We start from the raw sequence: 23,789 nt of genomic DNA, 5'->3' as shown, positions 1-23,789 counted from the left end.
ATATATATATATAAATTGACATGTTTAAATTTTAATTGAAAAGACAATTTATAATAAACATTATTATTTATTTATTTATTTTTTTACACTGAGGTCACTGCATTGCATTCTGGGTTTACCTCTATGTGAAAGACATGTGACATTGCCTTAAAATTTGCTAAACAAGGTTTCTCATGAGGCAGAATAATTAAGTTGCCTACATTTTAGAAGAGTTTGATGCATTTTAGTGGTATGATATTGAAGCCTTAAAATTTTATGGTATTAATTTTTTTTACAGTTATCCATGATCATTTTCATTATATTTGCATATGATTTTCCTCATGAAAAGCAAAACCACAGAAAGGAAATAGTCTGACATTAATTTATATCAAGGACATTGGGATCATAAAATTGGAATTGAAGGCAGACTAAAAGGGTCTTCAGACAAAGAGACAGAGGTAGTATTCTCAGAGGAAGATTACAAATTACCACCTCTGCCTTCCTGTCCTTTTCCCAGCTGAGGTCCAGTGACTGTCTGGCTGTCCCGCTCGTCTGGAGGACCTTGCTGTTTGTGGTGATTGGTGACGTGGGTACTGACAGCTCCCCATTTTGTCAAAGTGCTCTTGTCACAGCCTGTGTTAATGCCTGGTAAAAATAATTCCCCTTGTGCCACTTCTGAAGGTTTTCAATAAATACAGGTTTTTTGGTGCATGCAATCGCTCTCCACTCCTTGGGCATTCAAAGGGGAAAGGGGTTTGTGGGGAAGCAGTGACACATAAAGAGTAGTTGGTGAATGTTGGCATTTAAGGAGGAGAAAAAAGCACAGATAGTGACAGAGCTTATCTGTGGGTGTAGGAGGCAGGCCAGTTAAATCCTTAGATAAAGTAACCTTGTGGAGAGAGTGAATCACTGTTGACCAAAACTCAATTAAAATATTGTATCTGTGCATGCGGGTGTATAAAAATCCTGCACGCTAACCTACAATTACGATGAAACCCTGTGTGTACACAAAATTGATGCCTTCGCTTATCTGCCATATGAATACCCAGGTCTCTTTAACAGGTGGAATTGGAGTAATTCTTTACCGTTATTGATTTTTTACTGTCGCACCAGCTTGACTAATGAAGGCAATTAAGAAACCTATTTTCTTGATGATACAGACATTAAGGGTACCAGTGGGAAGTGGTTTCAAACAACAGATGTGTTTAGTGCATCTTTTCTGCGGAAGCCCCACCTTCTCCCTTTCTCTTGCTCTTTCTCACTATCCACCTCCTCGGCTGGCAGGCCTGTTGCTCTGTCACTTGTCAAGGCTTTAATCTGACAAGGTCTTGGACTAAACCTTTGAGAAGCTTAAATTGAAGGAAGTGCAACAATATGTCTCCTCCTCTTGCAAAAGAAAGTACATTTTTGGAAACCTTCCCGGAAAACTGTCGACTCTCACTAGACAGCTTTACAAAATGGGTCTTCTAATTACCCTAAGTAAATTTCAAGAGTAAATCTCTCTTGTAGTTTATTAAAACATCCCCTGCGTGGTCATTTCAGAGCATTAAATGCACAGGGAAGCAAGTAAATGCTATTATTCATGCTCTCAAATTCTGAGCATCTGAAGAGCTCTGGTTTAATTATACATACTCAGATATATCTCTTGACTGGTTGAGCACAACTACTTCATAATAACATGTTTGCAAAAGCATCATCAACAGTTCCAGTCTTCAAAAGATCTAGTTCTGAAACAAATGAGGGCTGATGTAACAGTCCAACAGCTCTGGGACCTTTTAAATTATTGATGACTTATCTTTCATCTGTTTGTGCTTTCCAGACAGACTGTCAGTGTGTGGATTAATGGGGGAGGTCTGTTTTTTTTTTATTTGTTTATTTTTTTATATTTTTTTATGGTGATGGATGTACTTTGGGTTGCTGTTGGTGGATGTTTTTGTGTGTCTTTATGAGTCGGTGATTTGATCAATGAGCCAAAAACAAAACTAATGACGATCTTTATGAGTTAGTCATTGAATCATTTAATGAACTGATTTGTTCAAAACACAGATTCATTCAGGACTGAAACACCACCACAGTGTACATGTTGCCCGAGTCGGGCAATGGATGGTTGATGTTAGCTAACATTAAAACTAAAACTATTTATTGAAATAAAGTTAATATAAACTATAAATAATAGACAAAAAAACTTAAACTAAACAAAAATTCAGATGTTGCCTTGGCAACTAGCTGAAATAAGTTTAACTAAATTCTAAAAAACTAAAAACATAAGTAATAAAAAAAACTAGTAAAAATTCAAAACAACAACAATATTACTAACCAAAATAAAATTAAAACTAAAAATATAAAAATAAATGCAAATTCATAATATTAATTAAAAGTAAAGTAACACTTTAATTTATGGTATCCTTGTTACAAATTGCATGTACCTACTATAGTAATAACAATAAATTATGCATAATTACATGCAACTAGCCTTAAACTAAGCCCTTAACCATATAGTAAGTACAAGTAGTTAATAAATATTACTAAAAATAGTACTTAAATGTATAATTATACTGTAACAAGGACACTGTAAAATAAAGTGTAACCAAAACTACAGTAGTATCTAAATAATACTAAAATAACATTGTTTGGAACTATTTTATTGGCAGAGTAAAAACTGACAAACAAAAATTAAATATTGTGTTTAAAATGCTTATTATTGTTTACAATTATAAAGTCTGGAAACAAAAACAGAGAAAGAACAGCTATGAACAAGGATAATGGAGCAAATGAAATTAGTCGTGGACAACTAAGGCCTAACATAAAAAAGATAAAAAGGATGCACTATAGGAATTGATTGAAAAGATCATTCAGATTTCAGCAGTCTGCAGGAGCCCAGGCAAGGACTCTATTAATTTAAGTTGGAAATGTTAAGCACAGATTTAGTGTTTCAGTGCACTGACCATCAGAACTCTGCATCTTTTCTTACGCCCAGAAAATGTCAAGATGTGGTTAATAGGGTTCAAGGTTATAACATCGTCATATTATCACTATGCTTGGATTCCACATGAATAATGGCTCTCAGATGCTCTTCAGATGCCAGAGCTGTCTGGGCGGATATGAAGGCCGTGTGGATCAAGGGGTTTGGAGTTAAACGGGCTGCCACGGCCTAGGCGGTGGGGGTCATTGTCAAAACAAAGGAGGAAAATTACCCATGCAAGTCATTTTAAATGCAAAAGATGCAGAGAATTTGGAGAGTTAAGTCGGAACCTGGATGCGATTCAACAGTTCCTCTTTTTCATCTTGGTGCCAGCCACTTAACCAGATGTCCAACAACATGCTGCCTTTTGCCTGATGCCTTTGTGGAGCTTGCCAACGGCTGCTGGAATAATTGAAAAATAGAGCTCATCTCGCTTAGCGGGGATGCTCTTGTTCCCTGTGAGTATGTGAATGTTGCAGGAGCCAGAGGGACCGGGAGGTGATAGATGAACTGGAGCAGTTACACCGAGAACCAACACCTCTCTCTGCAATGCAGACACACCCCTGAGCCCAGCAGAGCCTCTTTTACCTCTAAACCCATCAGTACTTTTCGGTCTCCCAACTAGATCAGTGAAAGGTCAGAAAAAGTCTTGTAAATCCCATCATCCTCCTCTGCTTTGTGAAGGGACACGGGTGGCATATTCAATAAAGAAATGAGAAATACCACATGCTAATTGCACCACTGTCTGTTTGTGGGGTTTTAAAGAGAAGGAGCTAAATTGGGATGGATGGATCATGCCCTTCTTTATCTATGGGACTATTTTTCTTAGTCCAGTGTTGTTGTGCTGGGTGCCGGGCTCGACATTAATCAAAGCACAAAAAGAATGTCAGCAGCCTCATGCGGGCTGAAGCAAAAGAGAGAAGCCAGTCAACTCAAATTAATTTCATTCCTGAGGACGTGCTTAATTGCTAGATCTATCAAGGTCCAAGTCGGGATGACTGTCAACAGACAGACGCCACCAAAACCACGAAGCGAAAGTAATAACTGCGTGTTTACTGTAGCTGAACCATCATATGTCTGAAAACTAATGATCCAAACATCTTTGAGCTGGACAAATGGTTTGAAGTAAACTAGTTATGGATCTATCTATTAAATTTACAGTAATGCATATAGCAAAACAAAACTGCAACATCATGGAATGCCATATCTGGTCTGGTCTGGTCTTTTACGAAAATGAATGCTCTTTCATCTTGGGATCAAAGCTAGGTGTCGTGTCTTTTGAAGTTCGAAAAAGAGAGCGAGAGAAGGAGAGCGAGAGAGAAAAGAAGGAAAAAGAAATGTACTTTTATTGACTTTTCATCATCTACTCATTTATGTAACCTTTCCTAACCCCTCTCCCTAATATTTAGTATGAAGAAAACCACCCCTGAAACCCTCATTTGGAATTTTATAGTGTCAAGCCATTCTCTGTGCTTTAGTTTGTTCAGCGTGGGTAATTAAGATAGCATAGGCATTAAGGCAGCGTGTGTAATTCAAGTACTGCAGATACTGAGGGTAAAATGTGTTTGTATTCAGGGCCTCCACTAGGAGCTGCTGCAACGCTTGTGTGATTTTCAGTTCCTGTAGCACACAAGCCATATTGCAGGGAGGAGGGAGAAAAGACACGCTGAATGACAACCACATAACCAACCTTCAAATACATCTGTGCTAAATGAATGAGTCAGTCCCTCAGAGATTAGAGAAGAGCACAACTGTATTTGCTACTGTTCCTGCACAGATCTTTTTCCTTCATATTGTTTGATCGCTAATTATACTCTGCTTCACGCTGACATTCTGACAATGTGACCGATAAAGGTGACAAGAGAGCAAAGTATGACTACTCTAGATGTCACAAATACTGCTGAATGCTTTATAACTGTAAATGCCATTTACTTAATGGATAAGGACATGAATGTTTACATGCCAAAGAAAGGCTGTTCTGAGAGGTTATTGTACTGAAGGTCATTTTAAACCCTAATTATGGACAAAATTATATAAAAAGTGTCTTTATATTGTACAGTCTGCAATGCAGGAATGAGGAGTCCCACTTGATACAGAACACAACATATTAACTGTAGCTTTATAGTTTCACAGCTGTGAGTTTTACCAATGTGAGATATGTTCAGTCACAACATATTAACTGATAATAATAATAATAATAATAATAATAATAATAAATTTGAAAAAAATAATATTTGTCATTTTTTATATTAGATTTATTATTGTATATTTTTGTTATTTTTTATATTTTTTTTATTATTGTTTTTTTTTTTTTTTTATTTTTGATTTTTTTTTTTATTTTTTTAATATTATATACTAAAAATATTTATTTGTATTAAAAAGAGCAATTTCTTTATGCAACTCAAATATTTCCACATCATTATTATTACTATTATTAAAATATAAAATAAAAATAAAATCAAATTATATATATATTATATATAGTATATATATAATAATATATATATATTTATATATATATTAAATTATTATTATTTATAATATTAAAATATTTATACTAAAAATAATATATTTAATATTTAAAGAGCCATCTCTTTTTGAGTCTTTATTTAAAATTTATTCATAAGTTTTATTAATGTTAGAATTTTAAATATTTGTTTTAATTTGAGTGAAATAATTGTGACATAATATCTTCCATTTTTTTTTATTTGAAAAATGTGGAGAGAAAACATACATTCTCTTTTTTTTAAATAAAATAAACATGACATAAAATAGACTTTTTATTTGACAGCTGGGTAGATTACTTATGAATTGTAATCAGTTACTGATTACAGATTACATGACAAAAATTAAAAGTCAGTAAAAATCTCTTAGATTACACATTTTTGGTAAAATCTGATTACTTTTATTCATTTAAAACATTTGTCAAAATCTGATATATATAGTGGAATCTAATCTTGTACTATTTTGACATATAATATATATTCCAAAAAATATATAATTCACTAACGCCACAATGCTTCTTTTTCAACAGGACAGATACTTCAAGCGGGTTTTAAAAATAAGGAAATTTAGGAGAATCTTTATTACCATTGTGTAAACAGTAATCTTTAAAATAAAAAAATTAACTGTTCTGATTACGAGTATTTTAAAAAGTAGTTTACTCTAATTACAAGTACTTGAGTTTTGGAATTTTACGTAATGATTACATGTAATCCGTTTACTACCCAGCTCTGTATATATATTATATAAAAAAAAAAAATTTTTTTACCAACCATTAAAAATGTTCTTGGCTCACTAGTCTGAGGCTGCATGTGCAGGTTGGATGGGCAAACTACTCCTGCGGCAGCTTTAGTGCAGTAAAGTGCAGCATATGAAATAAAGCAGCTGTAGCAGCATCACCCAGCACAATGAGTCAGTCTCTCATGGCTGCATGGAGCATCTGCATATGGTCTGGCTGTGCTCAGCATTCTCCTGATACTTCACAGGCGTCTGCTGCTAGGCCATGGGGTGTGCGTGGAGACACTCTGCTTTTTGAGGGACAGAGATAAGTTTCAGCCAGTGGCGCACATGCATTTTTTCCCCCGACTCGTCATTCCTGCATTTCAGCTCATTACCTTTATCAGGCCTCTGAGTGCTCAGAAAAATCCTTCTCTCAGCTCCTGTGGTCGGGTTGAGCAGCGGGGTTTTTGTGGGGGTTTTATGTGTGTGGTGCTAATTCCTCCGGCCTTCTACTTATCATCCGCGGCCAGAAGATGGAGAGATGCCGATTTGCCATTCTGATTAGAAAAGAAGAGGTGCTGGGTGACCTTTGATGTGCTTTGACTTGGTAATACGGGCTAATACTGGGTAGTAAAAGATAAAAGGGAAGTTTCTTTCTAACTAAAAGAAAAGATAAAAGGGAAGTTTCTTTCTAACTAAAAGAAAGCTACTAACGTGACCGTTACAGTTTTCAGCAGCATAAGCTGGCAAAAAAAAAAATCAAACATGCTTTCTTAACTGTATCTTTTTTTTTTTTAGGAATTGACTTTTAGGATGTTAATGTACACATTTGGTTTAAACTCATTCTGTACCCCTTTATGAATCAAGTGGTTTAAAAAAAAAAAACATTTATGAGATTTGCCACTACAATGAAGTTGCATGTGTGCTCTTGTTTGTAAAATGTTAGTCATGCTGCTGTTCATTGGTGTGTTTTGTTATTATATAGAAAAAAATTTCAACTTATTAAAATTTTAAATTTATTTTATGTTGCTGTCTTACATTTTATACTATTTTCAAATTTGATTTTATGTTGATGAATTAAATTTGAATTTTAATTAATTTATATTGTTTTGAATTAATTGAATTAGTTGAGTTTTGTGTTAATTTATGTTTTAATGATTTTAAATTCTTATAAAGTTTAAATGTGAAAAGTTTTTTAACTTTAAAACCTTTGAATCATTAGTAGCTTGTTTAGTTTATGTTGTCCATGTGGCTTATGGAGTCTCCGCATTGAGTAAATTAGTAGCTGAATGTATTACAGACTGCATGGATGAGGCATCAAAATGGCAGAGAATGTCCTCTGCTTTATAATTATGTTTTAGAAAGCACACAGTGTCTTGCTGTAGGGAGAAGAGTGTTTCTCTGAATGAACTGCTTACATGAAGCATGGCTTGAATTTCAACCAGCGGAAACTTGCATATTGAAATTGAATTTGTAATATGTAGAGCTGAAATATTCCAAGGGAATGAAGAGGAAACTCAGTTCCAAAATAATTAAAATCGAGTTTAGCTGTATTTGTATTATTTTTAGTTGAGATTTTTTTGTGGAATTGTGAAAACAGAGATTAGCATCGGTTCTTCTTAAAGTGAGCTTAAATAAAATGCTTGCAGGAAATTAGCCAAGTTTTTGATGTCTGTTTTGTAAGTGGATGTGGATTTTGTATTAATATGCCCCCTATGTCTATCAAAACAGAAACAAATAAACAAATAAAATAGAAAACATCAATATTTCACTCTGTGGAGTAGAAAATGAGCTACTAGAGTTCAACAGCCTGTTTGTTTATCATGGACTGATGAGCACAAGATCACTGCAATAAAAGTCTGAAACACCTTCAGAGATTAACATTGTTTATTTGTTTTATATATACTGGGGTAAGCTCTAAGACTTTTTATTTACTTTTTAGTTTTTTAGTTGTTTTAGTTTTATTAATTTTAATAATGTGAAGGAGTTTAGGCAGTTTTTAAACTTTTTGTAAATTTTTAAATATTTTGGTAATTTGGTTAATTTGTAATTTTTTTTCCAGATGCCATGTAGAAAATGTATGTTAACATTGTATTTCTCATGTGAACCTCTTGTGTTCATTATTGTATTTTTTGCTTTAAAGGAGGTGTTACATTTTTCATTTATATCTCTCTGTTTTTGCATATAAATATTAGTTGAGTATAAAGCCTGAAAACAAAAATGAAGAAAATGTTTTTAAATGATGCTGCTGTTCAATGCTGCTCTTGGAATGAAATGCAGTGCATCATATTGAGCCGAATCAATCCCTGCTCACCCATAGAGACACAAACTTTTCACTCTAGAATAATTGGGAAAGTTGTGTCTCCGTGGAGAACAAATCAAATGGTTTTTCAAATTAAAACTATTCTTGGGGAAAAAAAACACCACTTTAGAGATAAAGTGAAAAAAGTAAGATAATTTGATGGTAAAAATACCATTTCTGCTATTTGTGACAATGTGACTTGACCACCGTGAGTTGTGAACGCTGCGAAGACAGGCAATTAAAGATGTGAACGTGTGCATGCAATCCAAAGCCGAGTGAGGTTTTTTTTTTTTTTTTTTTTTTTACAAAGCACAAATGATGTAAATTAAAGTAGTTTTCCTGACAAAACATAATAAAAAGCAATGCGGTCTCAGAGAACACCAACAGTATCATCATGGCAGTCCATTTGCATCCGATCCTCTGGAGCAGAAGGAGAGATTGATGCTCCACCACCAGGTGAACGGATTAATTGATTCCGTACCACTTCCCTTCACCAAAACCTTTTCACTGGGTGACATTTATGCAAACAACAAAATACAAAAATGTTGTTGCAATAACATGAGTGCAATCTGACCTTATAAATCCCTGGGAACGACAGCAAAAAACAAACAAACAAAAAAAACAAAAACACATGGCAGGTATGGTTGTTGTGAAAGTGATGTGTACTCAGGGTTGACAGAGGGGCATCTGCTATTACACACCACAATTACTGAGATCCCAGAGCTCCGATAAGAAGCTCCATAAATGGACTGCGTGTGTGTGGAGAAAGACACACAGAGAGGGACCCGTGTGATTGCAAATGCTCCAATGCTGAGGCTCTGCCAATTATGAGCTCTCAGTGGCTTAGGTCTGCTATCAATGGCCAGTCATATGCAGTTACTTCTGCCAGTAACCAGCATGAAGCGCATCAACGGCTCCATCATACTGTGTAATACTGACAAATAAAAGACAACAATATTTACTCGCAGGGTGTTACTTAATAAAACGCTGTATAACAAAGTGAGAGTGTAATTCTTCAAAGCACCTCGACAAATAATCAATTCTGCTCCAGTCAACTCATTGTGTTACAATGCAATTTGAGTTGTTATAACAGGATCCAGCCGATAGCTTCCACCGTCCCCGCGGCATTGGAGATTCAACTCATTGCATTTTGATACAATTTAAGATGATATTATTTGGTCTTGGTGATTTTTTTCTTTATCGGTTCTGGGATATTTGGGCAGTTAACATTTAAATACTAATATCACTAGGAAAAGCTAGCTGCGATTGCCACTATTTCCTCTGAGGAAGAACAAACAGGCAATTAACTTGACAGGCAATCATATACCATTACACACTTGTTGGACTGCTTAACATCAATGTCACATCCTCACTGACTCGCCTACAAACAAGATACACAAATGCAGATGTTTTTTGGCTGTTAAAATGCATTTTTAAGGTAGTAAAGTTATAGTAATCAAATCATTTCCAAATCTTTTCTCTCTGTACATCTAAGATTATGAGGTGTGTGTGTTTTTTTGCTTTAAGCCTAACAAAACAGGCTCTAAAACTCAAAAACGTCTTGCTTTGACACTATTTTAGGTAGTTATTTACGTGTGCTAGAGGGTCACCTTCACCAGCCCTGCATGGGAAACTACAGCATGAGATGAAAAAACTAAACGTAAGCCATAGCATTTAGACCTTTTTCAGTGACGGCGACTGTTTCGTCATTATGGCATGTGCGAAAACATTTCTGGATGAAAATGCTAAGACATCATTATACCAAAACAATAAATAGCCGCAAGGGCTTTCGGTTGTGTGTAGCTGAGCAGAACGAGATGATAAGCCTCCGTAGGTGCAGTGTAGCAGGAAGCTTTTGTCTGCACCTATGCTCATTCTGAGCGGTTGTGATTCTTCAGATGTACTGGCACATTCAGTATAATTGGAAAAAATTCAAGTAAATGAAGTTAACCGAGGATAAAAGCATTCTGCAGTGATGCAGACGCAACCTGTCAGAATGAAAACAGGTGCAACGTTCAGGATCAATTCTCCGCCGGTCTTATCAACTTATTGAGGGACTGGAAGGAAGGAAGCTGCTTGTACTTCCCTTCATGATGCTGATGACTCGGGATTGAGTAAATCAAAATGCTGTTATGTGACTAGGCCTGCTCTTGGTACAGAGGATAGGATGTTTTAAAGGAGATGCCCACAGTGTAGGGGAATGTATTGAGGTGTGCGCTCCATAGGAAAGCTGATAAAGTCGATAATCTGAGATGGTGGTGTATGTGTGTTTCCGGGGAGGGGGGTTTAAGGTGTGATGTGATGGATGGCTTTTAAAGCATGACTAAGAAAAGAAATTCAGAACAAGGCACAGAATTTTCTGCAAATGGTCGAGAAATGAACGAAAAATACCAGCAGTTGGGGAGGTGCTGTGTGGTGATGCTTTCTAAACTCATATCTGGCAACGTCTGGTATCCTGCCCGCCCCAAACCCCACCCCCTACCCTGACCCTGCTGTATAACACAAATACCTACATCTTCTCAGCTGCCCATGTAGCATTCTACGTCATTCGATCCCCAGGAAAGAAAATGAAATGAACAAACAAATAAACCAAAACTATCTCAGTTTCCCCATGCCCCACCCCCTCCCGCCAAAAAGAAGAAAAAAAAGAAAAAGAAAATAGTAAGAACAACAGAGGCCTAGGGACTCAGATATAGTACTCCTTCTTCTCGTCCGAGTTGTTGTGGCCCCCTTCAGCATTGATGATGGCCGTGTCGGCGTCCGCCGCATCGTCCGCCCCCTTGGCTTCATGTGTGAAGTAGGTGCCTGTGTAGGTTTCAAAGAAAAACGTGTTGATAAAAGCAATATCTCCAGCACCCCGGGGCCTCTGATTGATGCAATTGCAGGGTTTTAAAAGAGATTAAAGACCATCTGGAGCTGCTTCTCTAATTTAGAGTGAGGGTCGATTCCAGGGACTTTACCTGCCCATAAATAAGGCATTAATTTCACCACGCTGCACTTGGTTGCGTTATACTGTCTTTCATGTGTGAGAACAACAGGTAATACGTCCCCAAACTAATACCCCGTGATGGGGAAACTTTGATTACAGCACGGCAGATGAAATCTGACCCTCTGGATCGAGCGCTATTAGATAAAACAAACAAGAAAAGAGATGAAAACTGACTTGGTATGATAATCTAGTTATTTATGTATTATATTTGAGGAAGTTTGAATATGATACTCTCTAGGTTTGGGTTCAGTTTGACTTTGCGCTTCAGAATTAACCTTGGAAAGTGTTACAAGGTGGTGGGAATAAGCGATCCACTTCAAACTTCATTTCCGAGTGGGATTATTCCAGTCCTCTCAGTCTGTGTCGTGATAATGAAGGCAGTAGCCCTGATGAAATGCGGAGATGTTGCGCTCACTTTATATTACAGAACACAACAGTGCGGTGCACTCAGAGGGATAGCGGCCTTAATGTGGTCGTAGCCACGGGCCAATTCAAAGCACCTGCAGAGCTTCGATGGCAGGATGGCTTCTTTGCCTATCCAGAATCTTATTCCAAATAATTAGAAAGTCTATTGACCTTGGAAATGTGGCGTAAGAAAGTATGGGGGCAGAATTACCTTTGTGTCTTGCAAAGTATCGTCCCAAAACGATGAGAAGACACAACATGGCGAAGACCACGACAGCCACCACTCCTCCGATAACCGCATGGTCCAATCTCTGTGCTTCTGGTCCTGCTTGTGAATCTGACAGAAAAGAGTCAAGAGATGATGTGTTACTTGCAACTGAAATAACAAACAGAAAACATAACACTGCATATCAAGCCAGTTTATACTGTATAGTCCATTATAAGGCCGATTTAAATATGTACATTATCAAAAGTTTGCCGCCAGTAAGATGCTTCCATGTTTACGAAAGAAGAATCTTATGCTCACCAAGGCTAGATTCATTCGATCAAAAATACAGTAAAAGCAGTAATATGACATATTGCAATTTAAAACAAGTTTTCTATTTGAATATATTTTATAATGTAATTTATTCATGTGATGGCAAAGATGAATTTTCAGCAGTCATTACTCCAGTTTTCAGTTACATGACCCTTCAGAAATCATTCCAATATGCTGTTTTGCTGCATTTTTTTCTTCTTCCAGGATTCTATAATGAATAGAACATTCAAAACAACAGCATTTTTAAAAAAGAAAATCTCATGTAACATACAGTAAATACCTTTACAGTCTTTTTTAATCTGTTTAATGCATCCTTGTTGAATGATTAACCTGTATTATAGCTATGGTTAAAATACGGATGATTATGAGGTGAATTATAAGATATAAAGAACGCATTATGTAGAAAGCAGGTTCACATTTTTAGACAAATATTAAATTTACATTACATTACATTTTTAACCCAAAAGTTGGGTTAGTCCGTATTTGACCCAAAGTTGGGTTGAAACAACCAAGCATTTTTTAGAGTGTAGAATTAATCTTACTCCAATTAACTACAATGAAAAACTGGAAATATTAGATAATACATTAAAAAAAAAAACTACATTTGAGAAGAAACAAGAGAATTTAGTTAGGAAAAGAGGAACACATAACAATCATACAGTAAATAACATATAAGATGGATGAATGTTGAAATTACATATGTAGATAAAAATGTTCTGTAATGTGTGCAAGACATTTTAAATACAGCCTGCAATAGACATTCATGTATCTTTGAAATCCACCTCTCCAGAATAAGACCTCCAAACTATAGACAGGCACCAACAAACAGAACTGATGCAAACAGAAAACGTGAGTGAAACTGGTTAAACATTTATGAGTGAGACAGTGGAGCTCAAAAGACACAGGCCTTGTTGTTTATATTCTTCTGTCAACTACAGTCCTGACTATAACTCAAACGAATCTGGCACAAACTGTGAGCTGTCTGGAGCCAGAGCTGAAGAAATACACTTTGCCCTCAAGACTAAAAGTGCGAATCACAAGCAATTTTTAACAAAGATTTATTCCATTTCAGCTAGAGAACAAGGCAGGCCTCAGAGACTGCGCAGCGTAATGATATGTGAAGTTATTGATCAAGTGTAGGGATCCATGACAACCCAAAGTTAATGCTGGTTTGTGGACTTGATTGGTTCTTCACAGAGCAAAGGAGGAGCAAAATTTTTCATCAATATCTCACACTCGGCTCGGAAATAAAAGAATTTGAAGAGAAGTACTGAGAGAAAATAGACAGAAGACATCGCTCTACAGCCGGCCAATGAAAGACATGAAAGACCTCCATGTCAACAAGACTGTTAATTAACAACACCTAAGATTTGTGCTACAGTTTTCTGTTCACATCAAGGGCTGTTTCTCCAAATATGGGCACATTTGGCCTTGTGGACTTTCAAAAACTGTTTTCTTCATGATTTTTTCTTTCTTTCTGATAATACTAAATACTTCCACCAAATTTCAAATGATGTATTATAAAGACTTAATGTATAATGCATTATAGAAGTAGTTTTATAGCATTAATTATGCCTTCAAATGCACCTTACAATGCATTATACAATCTCATGAATAATTGTAACCGCAGTTAATACATTATAACACTTATCAATTCATTGTTACACTATGCATTTTGGTTATAATTATTTACAACAAGATATAATTTAAATTATATTATATATATAAATTATATTACAATGCAGCATATGTAAATTATAATGCATTATAGCCTGTAATAACCCTTTATAATGTATTAAATATTAAGGCTTTAAGTAAAGTGGCCAATACAATCCTTCAATAAAAAGCATCTTAAAAGTAATAAATATAAATAATGGAGGAATGGTAAAAAGTTTCTGAGACTGTTTTAATGTGACCTTCACATAACATAATAGAAAAAGTTGAAATCTGTTAGTTTTAATAAAAATCAACCCCTGGGAACACCCAACAGGGAGGATAGCATGTGATCTCCCTTCTACATATCATGTTATGTTTTATGTTTTTTTTTGTCTGTATGCTGGTTCATACTCAAATCATATCATTTGATTAGATAAAAAAACGAGATGAGAAGGCAAAGGAAGCGTGGGGAAGGATGTCTCGACTGAGCAATCCAACGCTTGGTAATCCAGTCACGAGGAGTTGATCAGCCTTCCCTGTTTACCCACGGCAATCTCCCGCTCTCATCTGTGGCCTGAGCCCGAGAGCCGATGGGGGGGATTTGGTGGGTTAGTTAAAAAAAAAAAGGCGGGAGGCAACTTATTATTGGATGATGAAGAGAGGGGAGGAAGAGAACGGTGTTGTTGTTGAACATCCCACCCAATCTCACCTCATAAACAACTCCTGTGTGAGAAGGGTGGGGGTGGGATGTAGGGATGATGCTGTGGTGCTAACTGCCAAACCCAACAAAACATGACTTGATAAACCTAATAGGCTATTTTGACTTCAGATTTCCCTTTTTTTAGGTTTGAACTTTTGGTTGGGTTGGAGTATTAGGGAATTTACTTGACACCTAATTCACGCTTGTCAAAAGTAAGGGAGGGGGCTAAAGACGTGCTTTAACACACATTCCTATTAAGATGTTAATGTGTACTGGATGAAGGAATAAACAGACTAGGAATGGCAGAGATGGCTCTTCCTCTTAAACCTCCTCCCGCATCCACTTTGCTGTGAGTTACTGTTGCGGGTTTGTTGCCTGCTTGGGTCATTCTCTCACTGAATGGATTTTGATAGAGATTAACATAACTTATCAAATGGAGTGAGGATTGGGACAGGACTCCAGCTTCAAGTGATTTTAATGTCCTCTTTCTCCTTTCCGCCCTTCTAAAGCCTGAAGATAAATTAAGGGGTGTTCGGAGCTGAGCCAGGGCGATGAGAAAGAAGATTGAGGCCCGCGATCGCACCACGTTCTGAGGTGCACTGGTGTGCCAGGCCGCCCTTAACACAATGACTGCACCGTAATTCAATAAGAGTCCACTGTGAACCAACAGTTTGGCTAATGTGTAATTCGAGAAGCAGATGGTTTAGAAATGAGTAATTCTCGAGCAACCTCCTCTAATCTCAGCAGCCATTTTGCCTCCAGAATATTCAGTAACTCCAAGAAATTGCCATCTTAATGAAACCCTAGAAATTTGCTCTCATCTCAATTTGACTAGACGGCGTCATATAATTACACGTATTGCATGGTGCTTATGGAAGAATCATTACCATAAACAGTATTCCTGTTTAACGTTTATGACTGCAGAATAAGAGACCGGAATACGCAATTACCCAGTCGGATAAGTGAGTGAGCGCACAAGTGAGTGAAGGAATGATTAACTGAAGCTAGATGGAAAGCATGTGAACATTCTCCAGAAAGTGGCGAGAGCGAGTGCCATCAGGGCACTGATAAAAGCAGACTTTGATCTGATCCAGACAAACTAGGTCTGAGATGAGGTCCGATTTTTCTGCATTGGCATTTGTGGGAAGCTCATCCAAGGTCAGCACTAAAGAATAACTTCAATTTGGAGTGCGCCATTGCATCGTACTGCACCTCCAGCTACTACAATGAATCGCTAGTCGGATCTGACACTCATCCAAGAGTCCATGGTCTCCAGTTTCTGAAATATCTCTCCTGTGGTGAAGGAGGATTGCTGTGAGCTCTCAGGGTTCACACCTTAGGCTGCTGGAGGTGGTGTTGAGGAATATGAGACAGGAGAGAGAGAGAGGGAGAGGAAAAGAGCTTCATCAGTCTTGAGACAATGCATTAAGCATGTTTTTTGCTTGAAATGGGGCAAATCACCTGGCTGGAGTGGACTCTTTCTGCCAAACTACAGTGAGAAGACATGATGAAAGATCCTATCAGCTTTGCTGTTCCGCTGAATAGTTTCCCCAGCAGAAATTATAATTCTTCACCACCTGATATACAAAAAACCCCTGAATATTCTCTCAGTTTGAACTGCCGCACTCTAATCCAGTTACCTTAAGATGAAGTTATCACATTCAAACATGCAGACCATTATGTAACGTTTCATTAGATTCCCTGTTTTTTTGCTTCAATGTAGTTTACAGCTTTGGCTTGCAAACTGAAAAGAATATCTAATCTAACACTTCGGCCTCCAGTGTTGAGGAGTAACTAAAAGTAGTGACACAACTAACTTGACTACATTTTTTAGTTGCTGAGCTGCTTAAACAATACGGTTGCTTTTCCTGTAACATGCTATATTCGCAATGAGCTAAAGTCCTTACACAATTATATATTACAGATTATAACGGTATTAATTATTATTTTTTAATTTTTATATTTTTATTCTTGTAGTTGTTTGGTTGGTTGGTTGATATTTTTTAAATGAGTATTATTACAGTAGTTTATCCTACTTCCAATAATTCATCCTCTAATAATTTAAATATCACAACTGTGGAATTGCTTCAGTTTCAGTGTTTCAAAGTAAAGCCATTGGGAGGAAAACACAAATCAAAGAATACTGATGTAACAGGCATGCCTAACATCCTTCCATCATTGCTCAGCTCTATTTCACACAAGCACAAAGCAAAGCCAAAACCAAAAGCTGACATTTAATTCTGGTGTTCAAAGTCTAAATGAAGACAAAAGGTGGAGAAAAGAGAATGAGAGCAAACAGAGCCCTGCATGATGCCAGGACCTTCAGTTACAAGCAAAATACCACAGCAAAAGCAATCTGGATGGAAGGAGGACAGGACGTGTCTCTGAGGGGTTTGAGGTGAGGACCCTAAGGGCCGAAGTGCCGCAACACATCTCTTCTTCAAGAAGTCATGCTTGCTGGTTTGAAGAAATCTCCCATGACAATAAAATGTGATAGCTGGATTGACTTCAGAGGGTCATCTGTCCCATCAACACCACTGAGGAAGACAGTCTCAGATTCCCAGTCAAAAACAATTGTATGGATGAGTCTGTGGCCACTAGTGCACAAGTAACATTGTCTCTTGTGTGGACACCCAGATATTGAACCAGCAGTTATTGATTCCACTTCTTTTGTCTCCATCAGTGTTGACATTTTCAAGAGTGGAAGACTTTTAAAGAATGACCCAAAATAAACTTCTTTTGTGTCTTCAAGCTATCATATCTTCCTTTTCAAACCAGTACAAGCGCATCTTTTGAGAGTAGACAGGAATAACAACAATCATTGACAAGAACAGATAGCAGAATTGAGGTTTCGATCCTGTTGGCCATGACAAAAGGTTAGAAGTGTACAGCTCATATTCAGAATGTTCAAAGGCAGTTTGAGAACGCATTGCGCTGTCGGTTTATGCCTCACTGTTCTTAGCACAGGTGCGAGGAGGAGATATGCAGTCGTTTTCTTCATGAGTTGAGCCGGTGGCTACACTTGATCTTGCACTCATAGTCAATTACCTCACTTCCTCTGGAAAAAGCTTCTGTTGTTTTATCATCTTGGACTCAGGCGGTCATTGCCCACATCTAATAACTTTCTCAAAAGAAGCCCGAGCAGCAACAGATACTGTGCTCCAGTGGAGATTTTAAATTAACTTTGCTGTGGTTCATTGGGTATCCACATACGTCAACATATATTTTTTAATTTTTTTGTCCTCATTTATTTTTGTATTGGAGTTTTTAAATTTTTATTTTTTAATTTTTTTTTATTTGTTTTTTTTTCTTTTTATTTGTTTGTTTGGATTTTATTAAGCAAAAAATATATATACTTTTATTAAACAAGGATGCATTGTATTTTAGTAAAAAATAGATTTATATTTCAAATAAATGCTGCAGATTTTTTTATTAATTGAGGATTTATAGATTTTTATGTTGGATCATGTGTATGTATATATATTTATATATATTTCATAATGAATTTTAATGAAGCCCTGTGATCCCATGATTAGGCTCTAACTATACAGAGCCTTTTCATTGATTAAGTCATAGCATGCATCCAGACTTTCTCTACAACTATCATACCGAGTTGTACCATCACCGGCAAATTAAAGCCTCGCGATTTAGCCAGTGATCCAAATATCATCAAAAACAAGCACTTCATAATCAAACATCTGTAATGAAAGATCTGCAAGGCGATTTGCGATGATGTAGCTGGTAGATCATATCACTTATGGCCATGTAAAAGGCCAGTTGTGGCTTTGTGTCTTGTCCTTCATGTTTTAATAAAGTTTAATAAAGCCCTCCATTCAGAAATCTCATTAAATTCTAGCAAGCGTTTACTTACTCACAAAACGTCCACATCAAAATGTCTCCTTTGGGAGAAACAACAAGAAGCGGGCCGATGTTCAATATGCTTTCAATCACTTATGATGTACTGACAGCCAGAAACCGAACACCCGAAATCTCGCCTCAAATCACATGGAAGCATTATAAAAAAGGCAGCTACTCTGCATCAGGCTTATCTGTTTTGACTTTGAAAAGGAAGGAACGTCTGTGGCAATTTTCTTAATTCTTCTCTCTCCGTATGCCATTTCTGTGATGGATGGAAATGCTCCCTCTCTCTACATGGGAAGATAAAATACTGCACTTCACTGCATTTTATTTTTACTTTCAAGTATTGTTGTTAGACTAAGTGATAGGTAAAGTAAGAGATGTTCTGGATTGAATGGTGGCTCACAGAAAAGAAAAAGAAATAATGTGACAACAGCGAATGGTGGGCAAGGTGGTTGTTGACGGACTTCACAAGATGGCTTGTGTTAATGTGTTTTCTCTCCGTATCGAGAAAAAGTCAGGTTCACCCCGTACACGGGCAAAAAGAACCCATCACACTTGCTCAAGCGCAATCGATATGACAAGGAGGGAAAAGTCTACCCTCTGGGCAACGAAAGTGTCTCATTTCAAAGGATGTGTTGATTTCAAAGACAGCAGATCTTCTAATTAGATCCTCTAATCTTGTAATTAAGCAAAAGTGATTGCCATGGTGAAAGTGTGAGCAGATTGGAATGAAATGACTCTGCTCTTGGGCCTGTGGTCGGATGGATCACAGATGTGTTATTACAAACCCTGTCTATATTTACCTGTTACTTTAGCACAGCAGCAGCATTCCTGTGATGTAATGGAAATGTAATTAAAAATCTCATTGACCCCCTGTGTTGCAGTCGCCCTGTTCAGAGGCTTTTGTATAATGCTCAATTTTGCTATAGCCACTTAGAGTTAATGCGTATGCAGCAGTTTTGAATGTATTTTACCTGGAGGTGTTTCAGTGTTTCTGAACGTAGGAAGTTATTTTGTACTTTAAGGGCAATGGATATCGACAAATCGAAGATGCTGCTTTCTATTCGGTAAACACAAAAGTCTCAAGTCATAGTCCAGTGGAATTTCCACAGCAATGTTTGAAAAAAATCGTTGGCAGAGACAAAATTAAGTCAAGGTCATAAACAGAAAGATTTAATCTCTCTTGTAACCTTTTTGTTTCCTTTTTGCATGGCCTGTATGAAGAAGCTTGAGATAAAGGGTGTCTTGGGTTCCTTCAGGCAAATCATTATGATTAGCGATTACACTCAAGCGTGGCCTATTGTTGATGACAAACACCGGTTATATTCAATTTAATTTCCACTTAATTTCCTCTGCTAAAATCTCCAGGGCCATTCCGAAAGGTTTCCACTTAAACATATTAACAATGTAATTACTTCAAAACGAACTTCAGGATGGCAAGAGACCAGAGAGACAAAAGCATGGCAGGTAGGAAACATCCCTTGAGGAACGTCACCAAGTTGCTCTTTCCTTTTCCATGCCGACTGTTTATCATACCCACCACTTCGTTCTTTCCTTTTTGTTAGTTTCTGTTTATAGATCCTTCTACTGCGCTGACACATACGGAAGCCTCCTCAGCTTTATAGTTACACAGAGGGGGACAGAACTGGGCCATGGGGGGCGTTCGGAGGCAGGACATGGAATGAGGGCAACCTTTACAAGCTGCTTAGATGCCACGGATTTTGAGGTTGACAGGTGCGCCTGAGGCGTACTCGCGGACGACGAACCAGATCTTTTGGTTAAGAGATGCTTGATCATTTGTACTTTCAGTACGGCCATGTTTTTTCTTTGGCTTCTCTTCGTCTGCCCTTCAAACATCAATAAATCCTCAGGCTGCTTCGGCTGCTTTTGTGGACTAACTCGCATTCACAACAATCCAGCATTATGCAAATCTGGGAACAACACATTCGGCACAAGGGACTCGCGTTGTTCCATTCTGTGAGAAGCAGGGGAAGTGAAGTTTGTCAGAGCTAATCCAGGATAAGATGTCCCTTCTAGGGAACCGTACAAAGCCACGGGCGAGATGGGTGTATTCCTCAGATGCCGCTTCCCTCATTTCCCTCAAGCTTAGGGATCAGTGTTAATTCTTTCCTCTCAGTCGCCAGGAAACCGACAGAGCCAGACAGCATCCGATCGCCTCGGGTGGAGCGCTGGCGCAAACTCCGCTCAACAGGCCAGGGTCATCCACGGAGCAGAGATCTGGCTTGTGCCCTCTCGCTGACTTTATCAGAGCCACCGAATAAATGGCTTTGAATTACACAATGAGCCTTGCGACAGTAGGGAGAGAGCGTTGAATAAAATGTCATACCATGTCGTGTAAGGGGGACATATCTGGCAGAGCCCCCTGGTACCTCATTTTGTGTGGCTTCTAGTGAATTTCTGTCGCTTTGAGGGCTAACTGTGCTATGCTGTATCTCCATCGCAGCAGGTAAACCACTTCCTGGTGGTGTAAATGAAAACCTTTGGCTGGTTGACTAGAGGACGCCCGCACAGGTGTCCATCTAATACAGTCCTCACATAAAAGTCTGCTCTAGCTTCAATGCACGAGCTGGAGAGTGAAAAGTTCCCCTGCTCTCAGCATGAACTTTCTGGCCAGCTATAGTTATATAGACAGCGGGGAGGAGATTATAGATGTTCAAACATTTATTTTTTCCTCAGCCAGCTGGACTACTAAGAGTTATGTTTCATGTGAGACTTAATTGATGCCCATGGACATTTAATTGCTAGATAAAAGAGGCAGGGTGGACAACATAGTTTCACTTAATAATAGCACTTAATAACAGTGCTAATGCACCTTTTTTTGCAGTCAACTCATGGAAGAGAAATTTGAAGATGCAGCCTTTAAATAATGATCAAATGTTTAAGCATGTTGCACAATGCCAATCAAGAGGAGAACCTGTTTCCCTATCATTTCCTGTCTCCTCTTTCACTGTCTCCAACTAGTCTAGTCTAGTCTAAAGCCCCTTTTCCACTGCAGGAACTTTCCCCAGGAACCAGGCACTTTGGGCCGGTACTCGGCGTGTTTCCATCGCAGAAAAAAAAATGCCACTCAGAAAGTCCCTGCTCGCTAGGTAGTACTCTTTCAAAGGTCTGAAACTTTCGGGGGCGGGACTTGAGTGCTGAACATGCTGATTTGTTGATTTTGATTGGTTGTTTTTTTTCAGCATTGTTTCACATAACTTTTTTTTTTTTAAATATTACTGTTATTGTGTCATGAAATGTAGTTTTAAAAGTATTTCAGGTGAGAATGTAGTTGTATAAACTCAAATCTGCAGTTTATTTATAAAAACAGCGCCTATTTGAAAATGTGCTTTGCCGATTTCGGGGACGGGTATGGGGTCCTGGGAAAAAAGTTCCCGGGACATATCGTAAATATAATATAATATAATATAATATAATATAATAATATAATATATAATAAATATAATATAAATATATAATATAATATAAATATATATATAATATATAATATATAATATATATTATTATAATATAATATAATATAATATAATAATGAAGTGCAAAAAATTGTGATTAAGTAAAAAATTAAAAAAAAAATTGATATTTATAATTATTTGAATTGTATATTTTCACATAATGTAGTTATTTTTAATCATTAGAAAATTCTTATTATCATTGCACATTATGTATAATAATAAATTACATTTGAAATATTTTCAAATAAATAAATAAAAAATATATAAAATAAATAAATCAATCAAAATAGAAATGGAAAAATATAAATGAAAACTAAAATAATAAAAACAATACAGATTCATATTTTTTTTGTGTGTGTTAAGGCTAGTCAAAATGTTGGCAGGGCACGTAGCAAAAATCCTTACCGTTGAGCCCTGCTGCATAAATGAGGAATGTTATTTCCAATTAGGCTGGAGTACTGAGACTGTCTGTGTCTGCTGGGAGATAGAAGCCATCTCAAACCCATGTTATTTCTTCTGTCTAGACTGGCCCATGTGTGCTGGCTCTCTATGCTCCTACTTACTAGTCAGTAGAGGAGAGTGCTGAGCGGAGAAAGGTGTGCCTTTGCCATCCCAAATCCTCTGCTTCTGTTAATATTGCGCAGCTCTCAGACTAATTACTGCAGCATATGCGCGTCACCTGTGAGGCCCCTGTAGGCAGTCCTGAAGGTGACTCAGAGCCCTGCCTCAGCCATTCACATGCCAGCATTACTCCGAACCCTGCTCATCAGAAGCACTAAACATTGCAGCAGAGCACCACTGACAGCCATACATCACTCGCTCAAACTAAGCATGTGTGGCTGCAAATGAAGAGATATGAGAGAAAAAGGTCTGAAAAAGTCTGCAAAGGAGGCGACCCTTGAAGCTGCAGAAGAACTCGTTCCTGTTGATTGATGAAAGCCCTGGTTGTGATGGCATCCATATATGACAATTCGGGGACATTAAAGGCGCCAACTCTTCTGCTTCACCTGCTGCAGTCCAGCTGGGAACAAAGTGGTCATTATCCCACTGTATTCTGCTACGGCGCTCCCTGCGGTTCAGAATTTGCTCAATTATCTTCTCCTCCTGGGCTAAGGCTGACAGGCATGTTGGCAGGTGTGTCCTTTCCATCCCGTTCACCTCTCCTACTGGAGGATTAGAGAGCGAGGGGGGCATCGACTAACGCTACGGCTCCAGAGCTGTTAACAGCCCTGCCCTTTCATGCCTGTTGGACAGAAGAGCGATGAAAGAGCAAATGCTCGTCTTTGGAGATGGAGCAAGAAGACCAGGCCTCAGATGACCACAACATACAACTGTCCTGAAGAGAGGGCACCGTCTGTCAGAGCTTTATCTATGAGTATAATCAGAACAAAAATGCAGAATGATGCATTTGACGGAGGGGGATGAATACGGATGCTCTGCCTGATCAGTCTTTGAGGCTCTGAGTACAATATTTTGTATAAGCCAAAAAATATAAACAATATTTAAGAACTTAATTGAATTCAACCATGATTGATTCATAAATAAATTCTATAAAAGATGTCAAAAAAATAGTTCACTCAAAAATTGAATGTCATCGACTCACCCTCATTTTGTTCCAAACATCTTTTGTGGGACATAAAAGAAGATATTTTAAAGAATACTTAAACAGTTTTTGTGCATTCAGTGAAAGCCAATGGGG

General features: G+C 37.6%; 1 protein-coding gene across 4 annotated transcripts in view; it reads right to left on the bottom strand.

The window, feature by feature from the left end:
* Positions 1-10,022: 10,022 nt before the first annotated feature.
* Positions 10,023-23,789, bottom strand: part of cadm1a (cell adhesion molecule 1a) — a 244,744-nt gene continuing 230,977 nt past the window's right edge. For all 4 annotated transcript variants that reach the window (XM_042710882.1, XM_042710883.1, XM_042710884.1 and 1 more), the window contains 2 exons: positions 12,071-12,196; positions 10,023-11,270 (listed from right to left, as the gene is read on the bottom strand). In XM_042710882.1, coding sequence (XP_042566816.1) covers positions 11,152-11,270; positions 12,071-12,196 — 245 coding nt within the window. In that variant the 3' untranslated portion in view covers positions 10,023-11,151. The remainder of the gene's footprint in view (positions 11,271-12,070; positions 12,197-23,789) is intronic.

The sequence above is a fragment of the Cyprinus carpio genome, chromosome A21 (genome assembly GCF_018340385.1).
Source record: "Cyprinus carpio isolate SPL01 chromosome A21, ASM1834038v1, whole genome shotgun sequence".
Classification (NCBI taxonomy): domain Eukaryota; kingdom Metazoa; phylum Chordata; class Actinopteri; order Cypriniformes; family Cyprinidae; genus Cyprinus; species Cyprinus carpio.
Note: the sequence above shows the minus strand (reverse complement) of the source record. Positions and strands in the feature narration are given on the sequence as shown.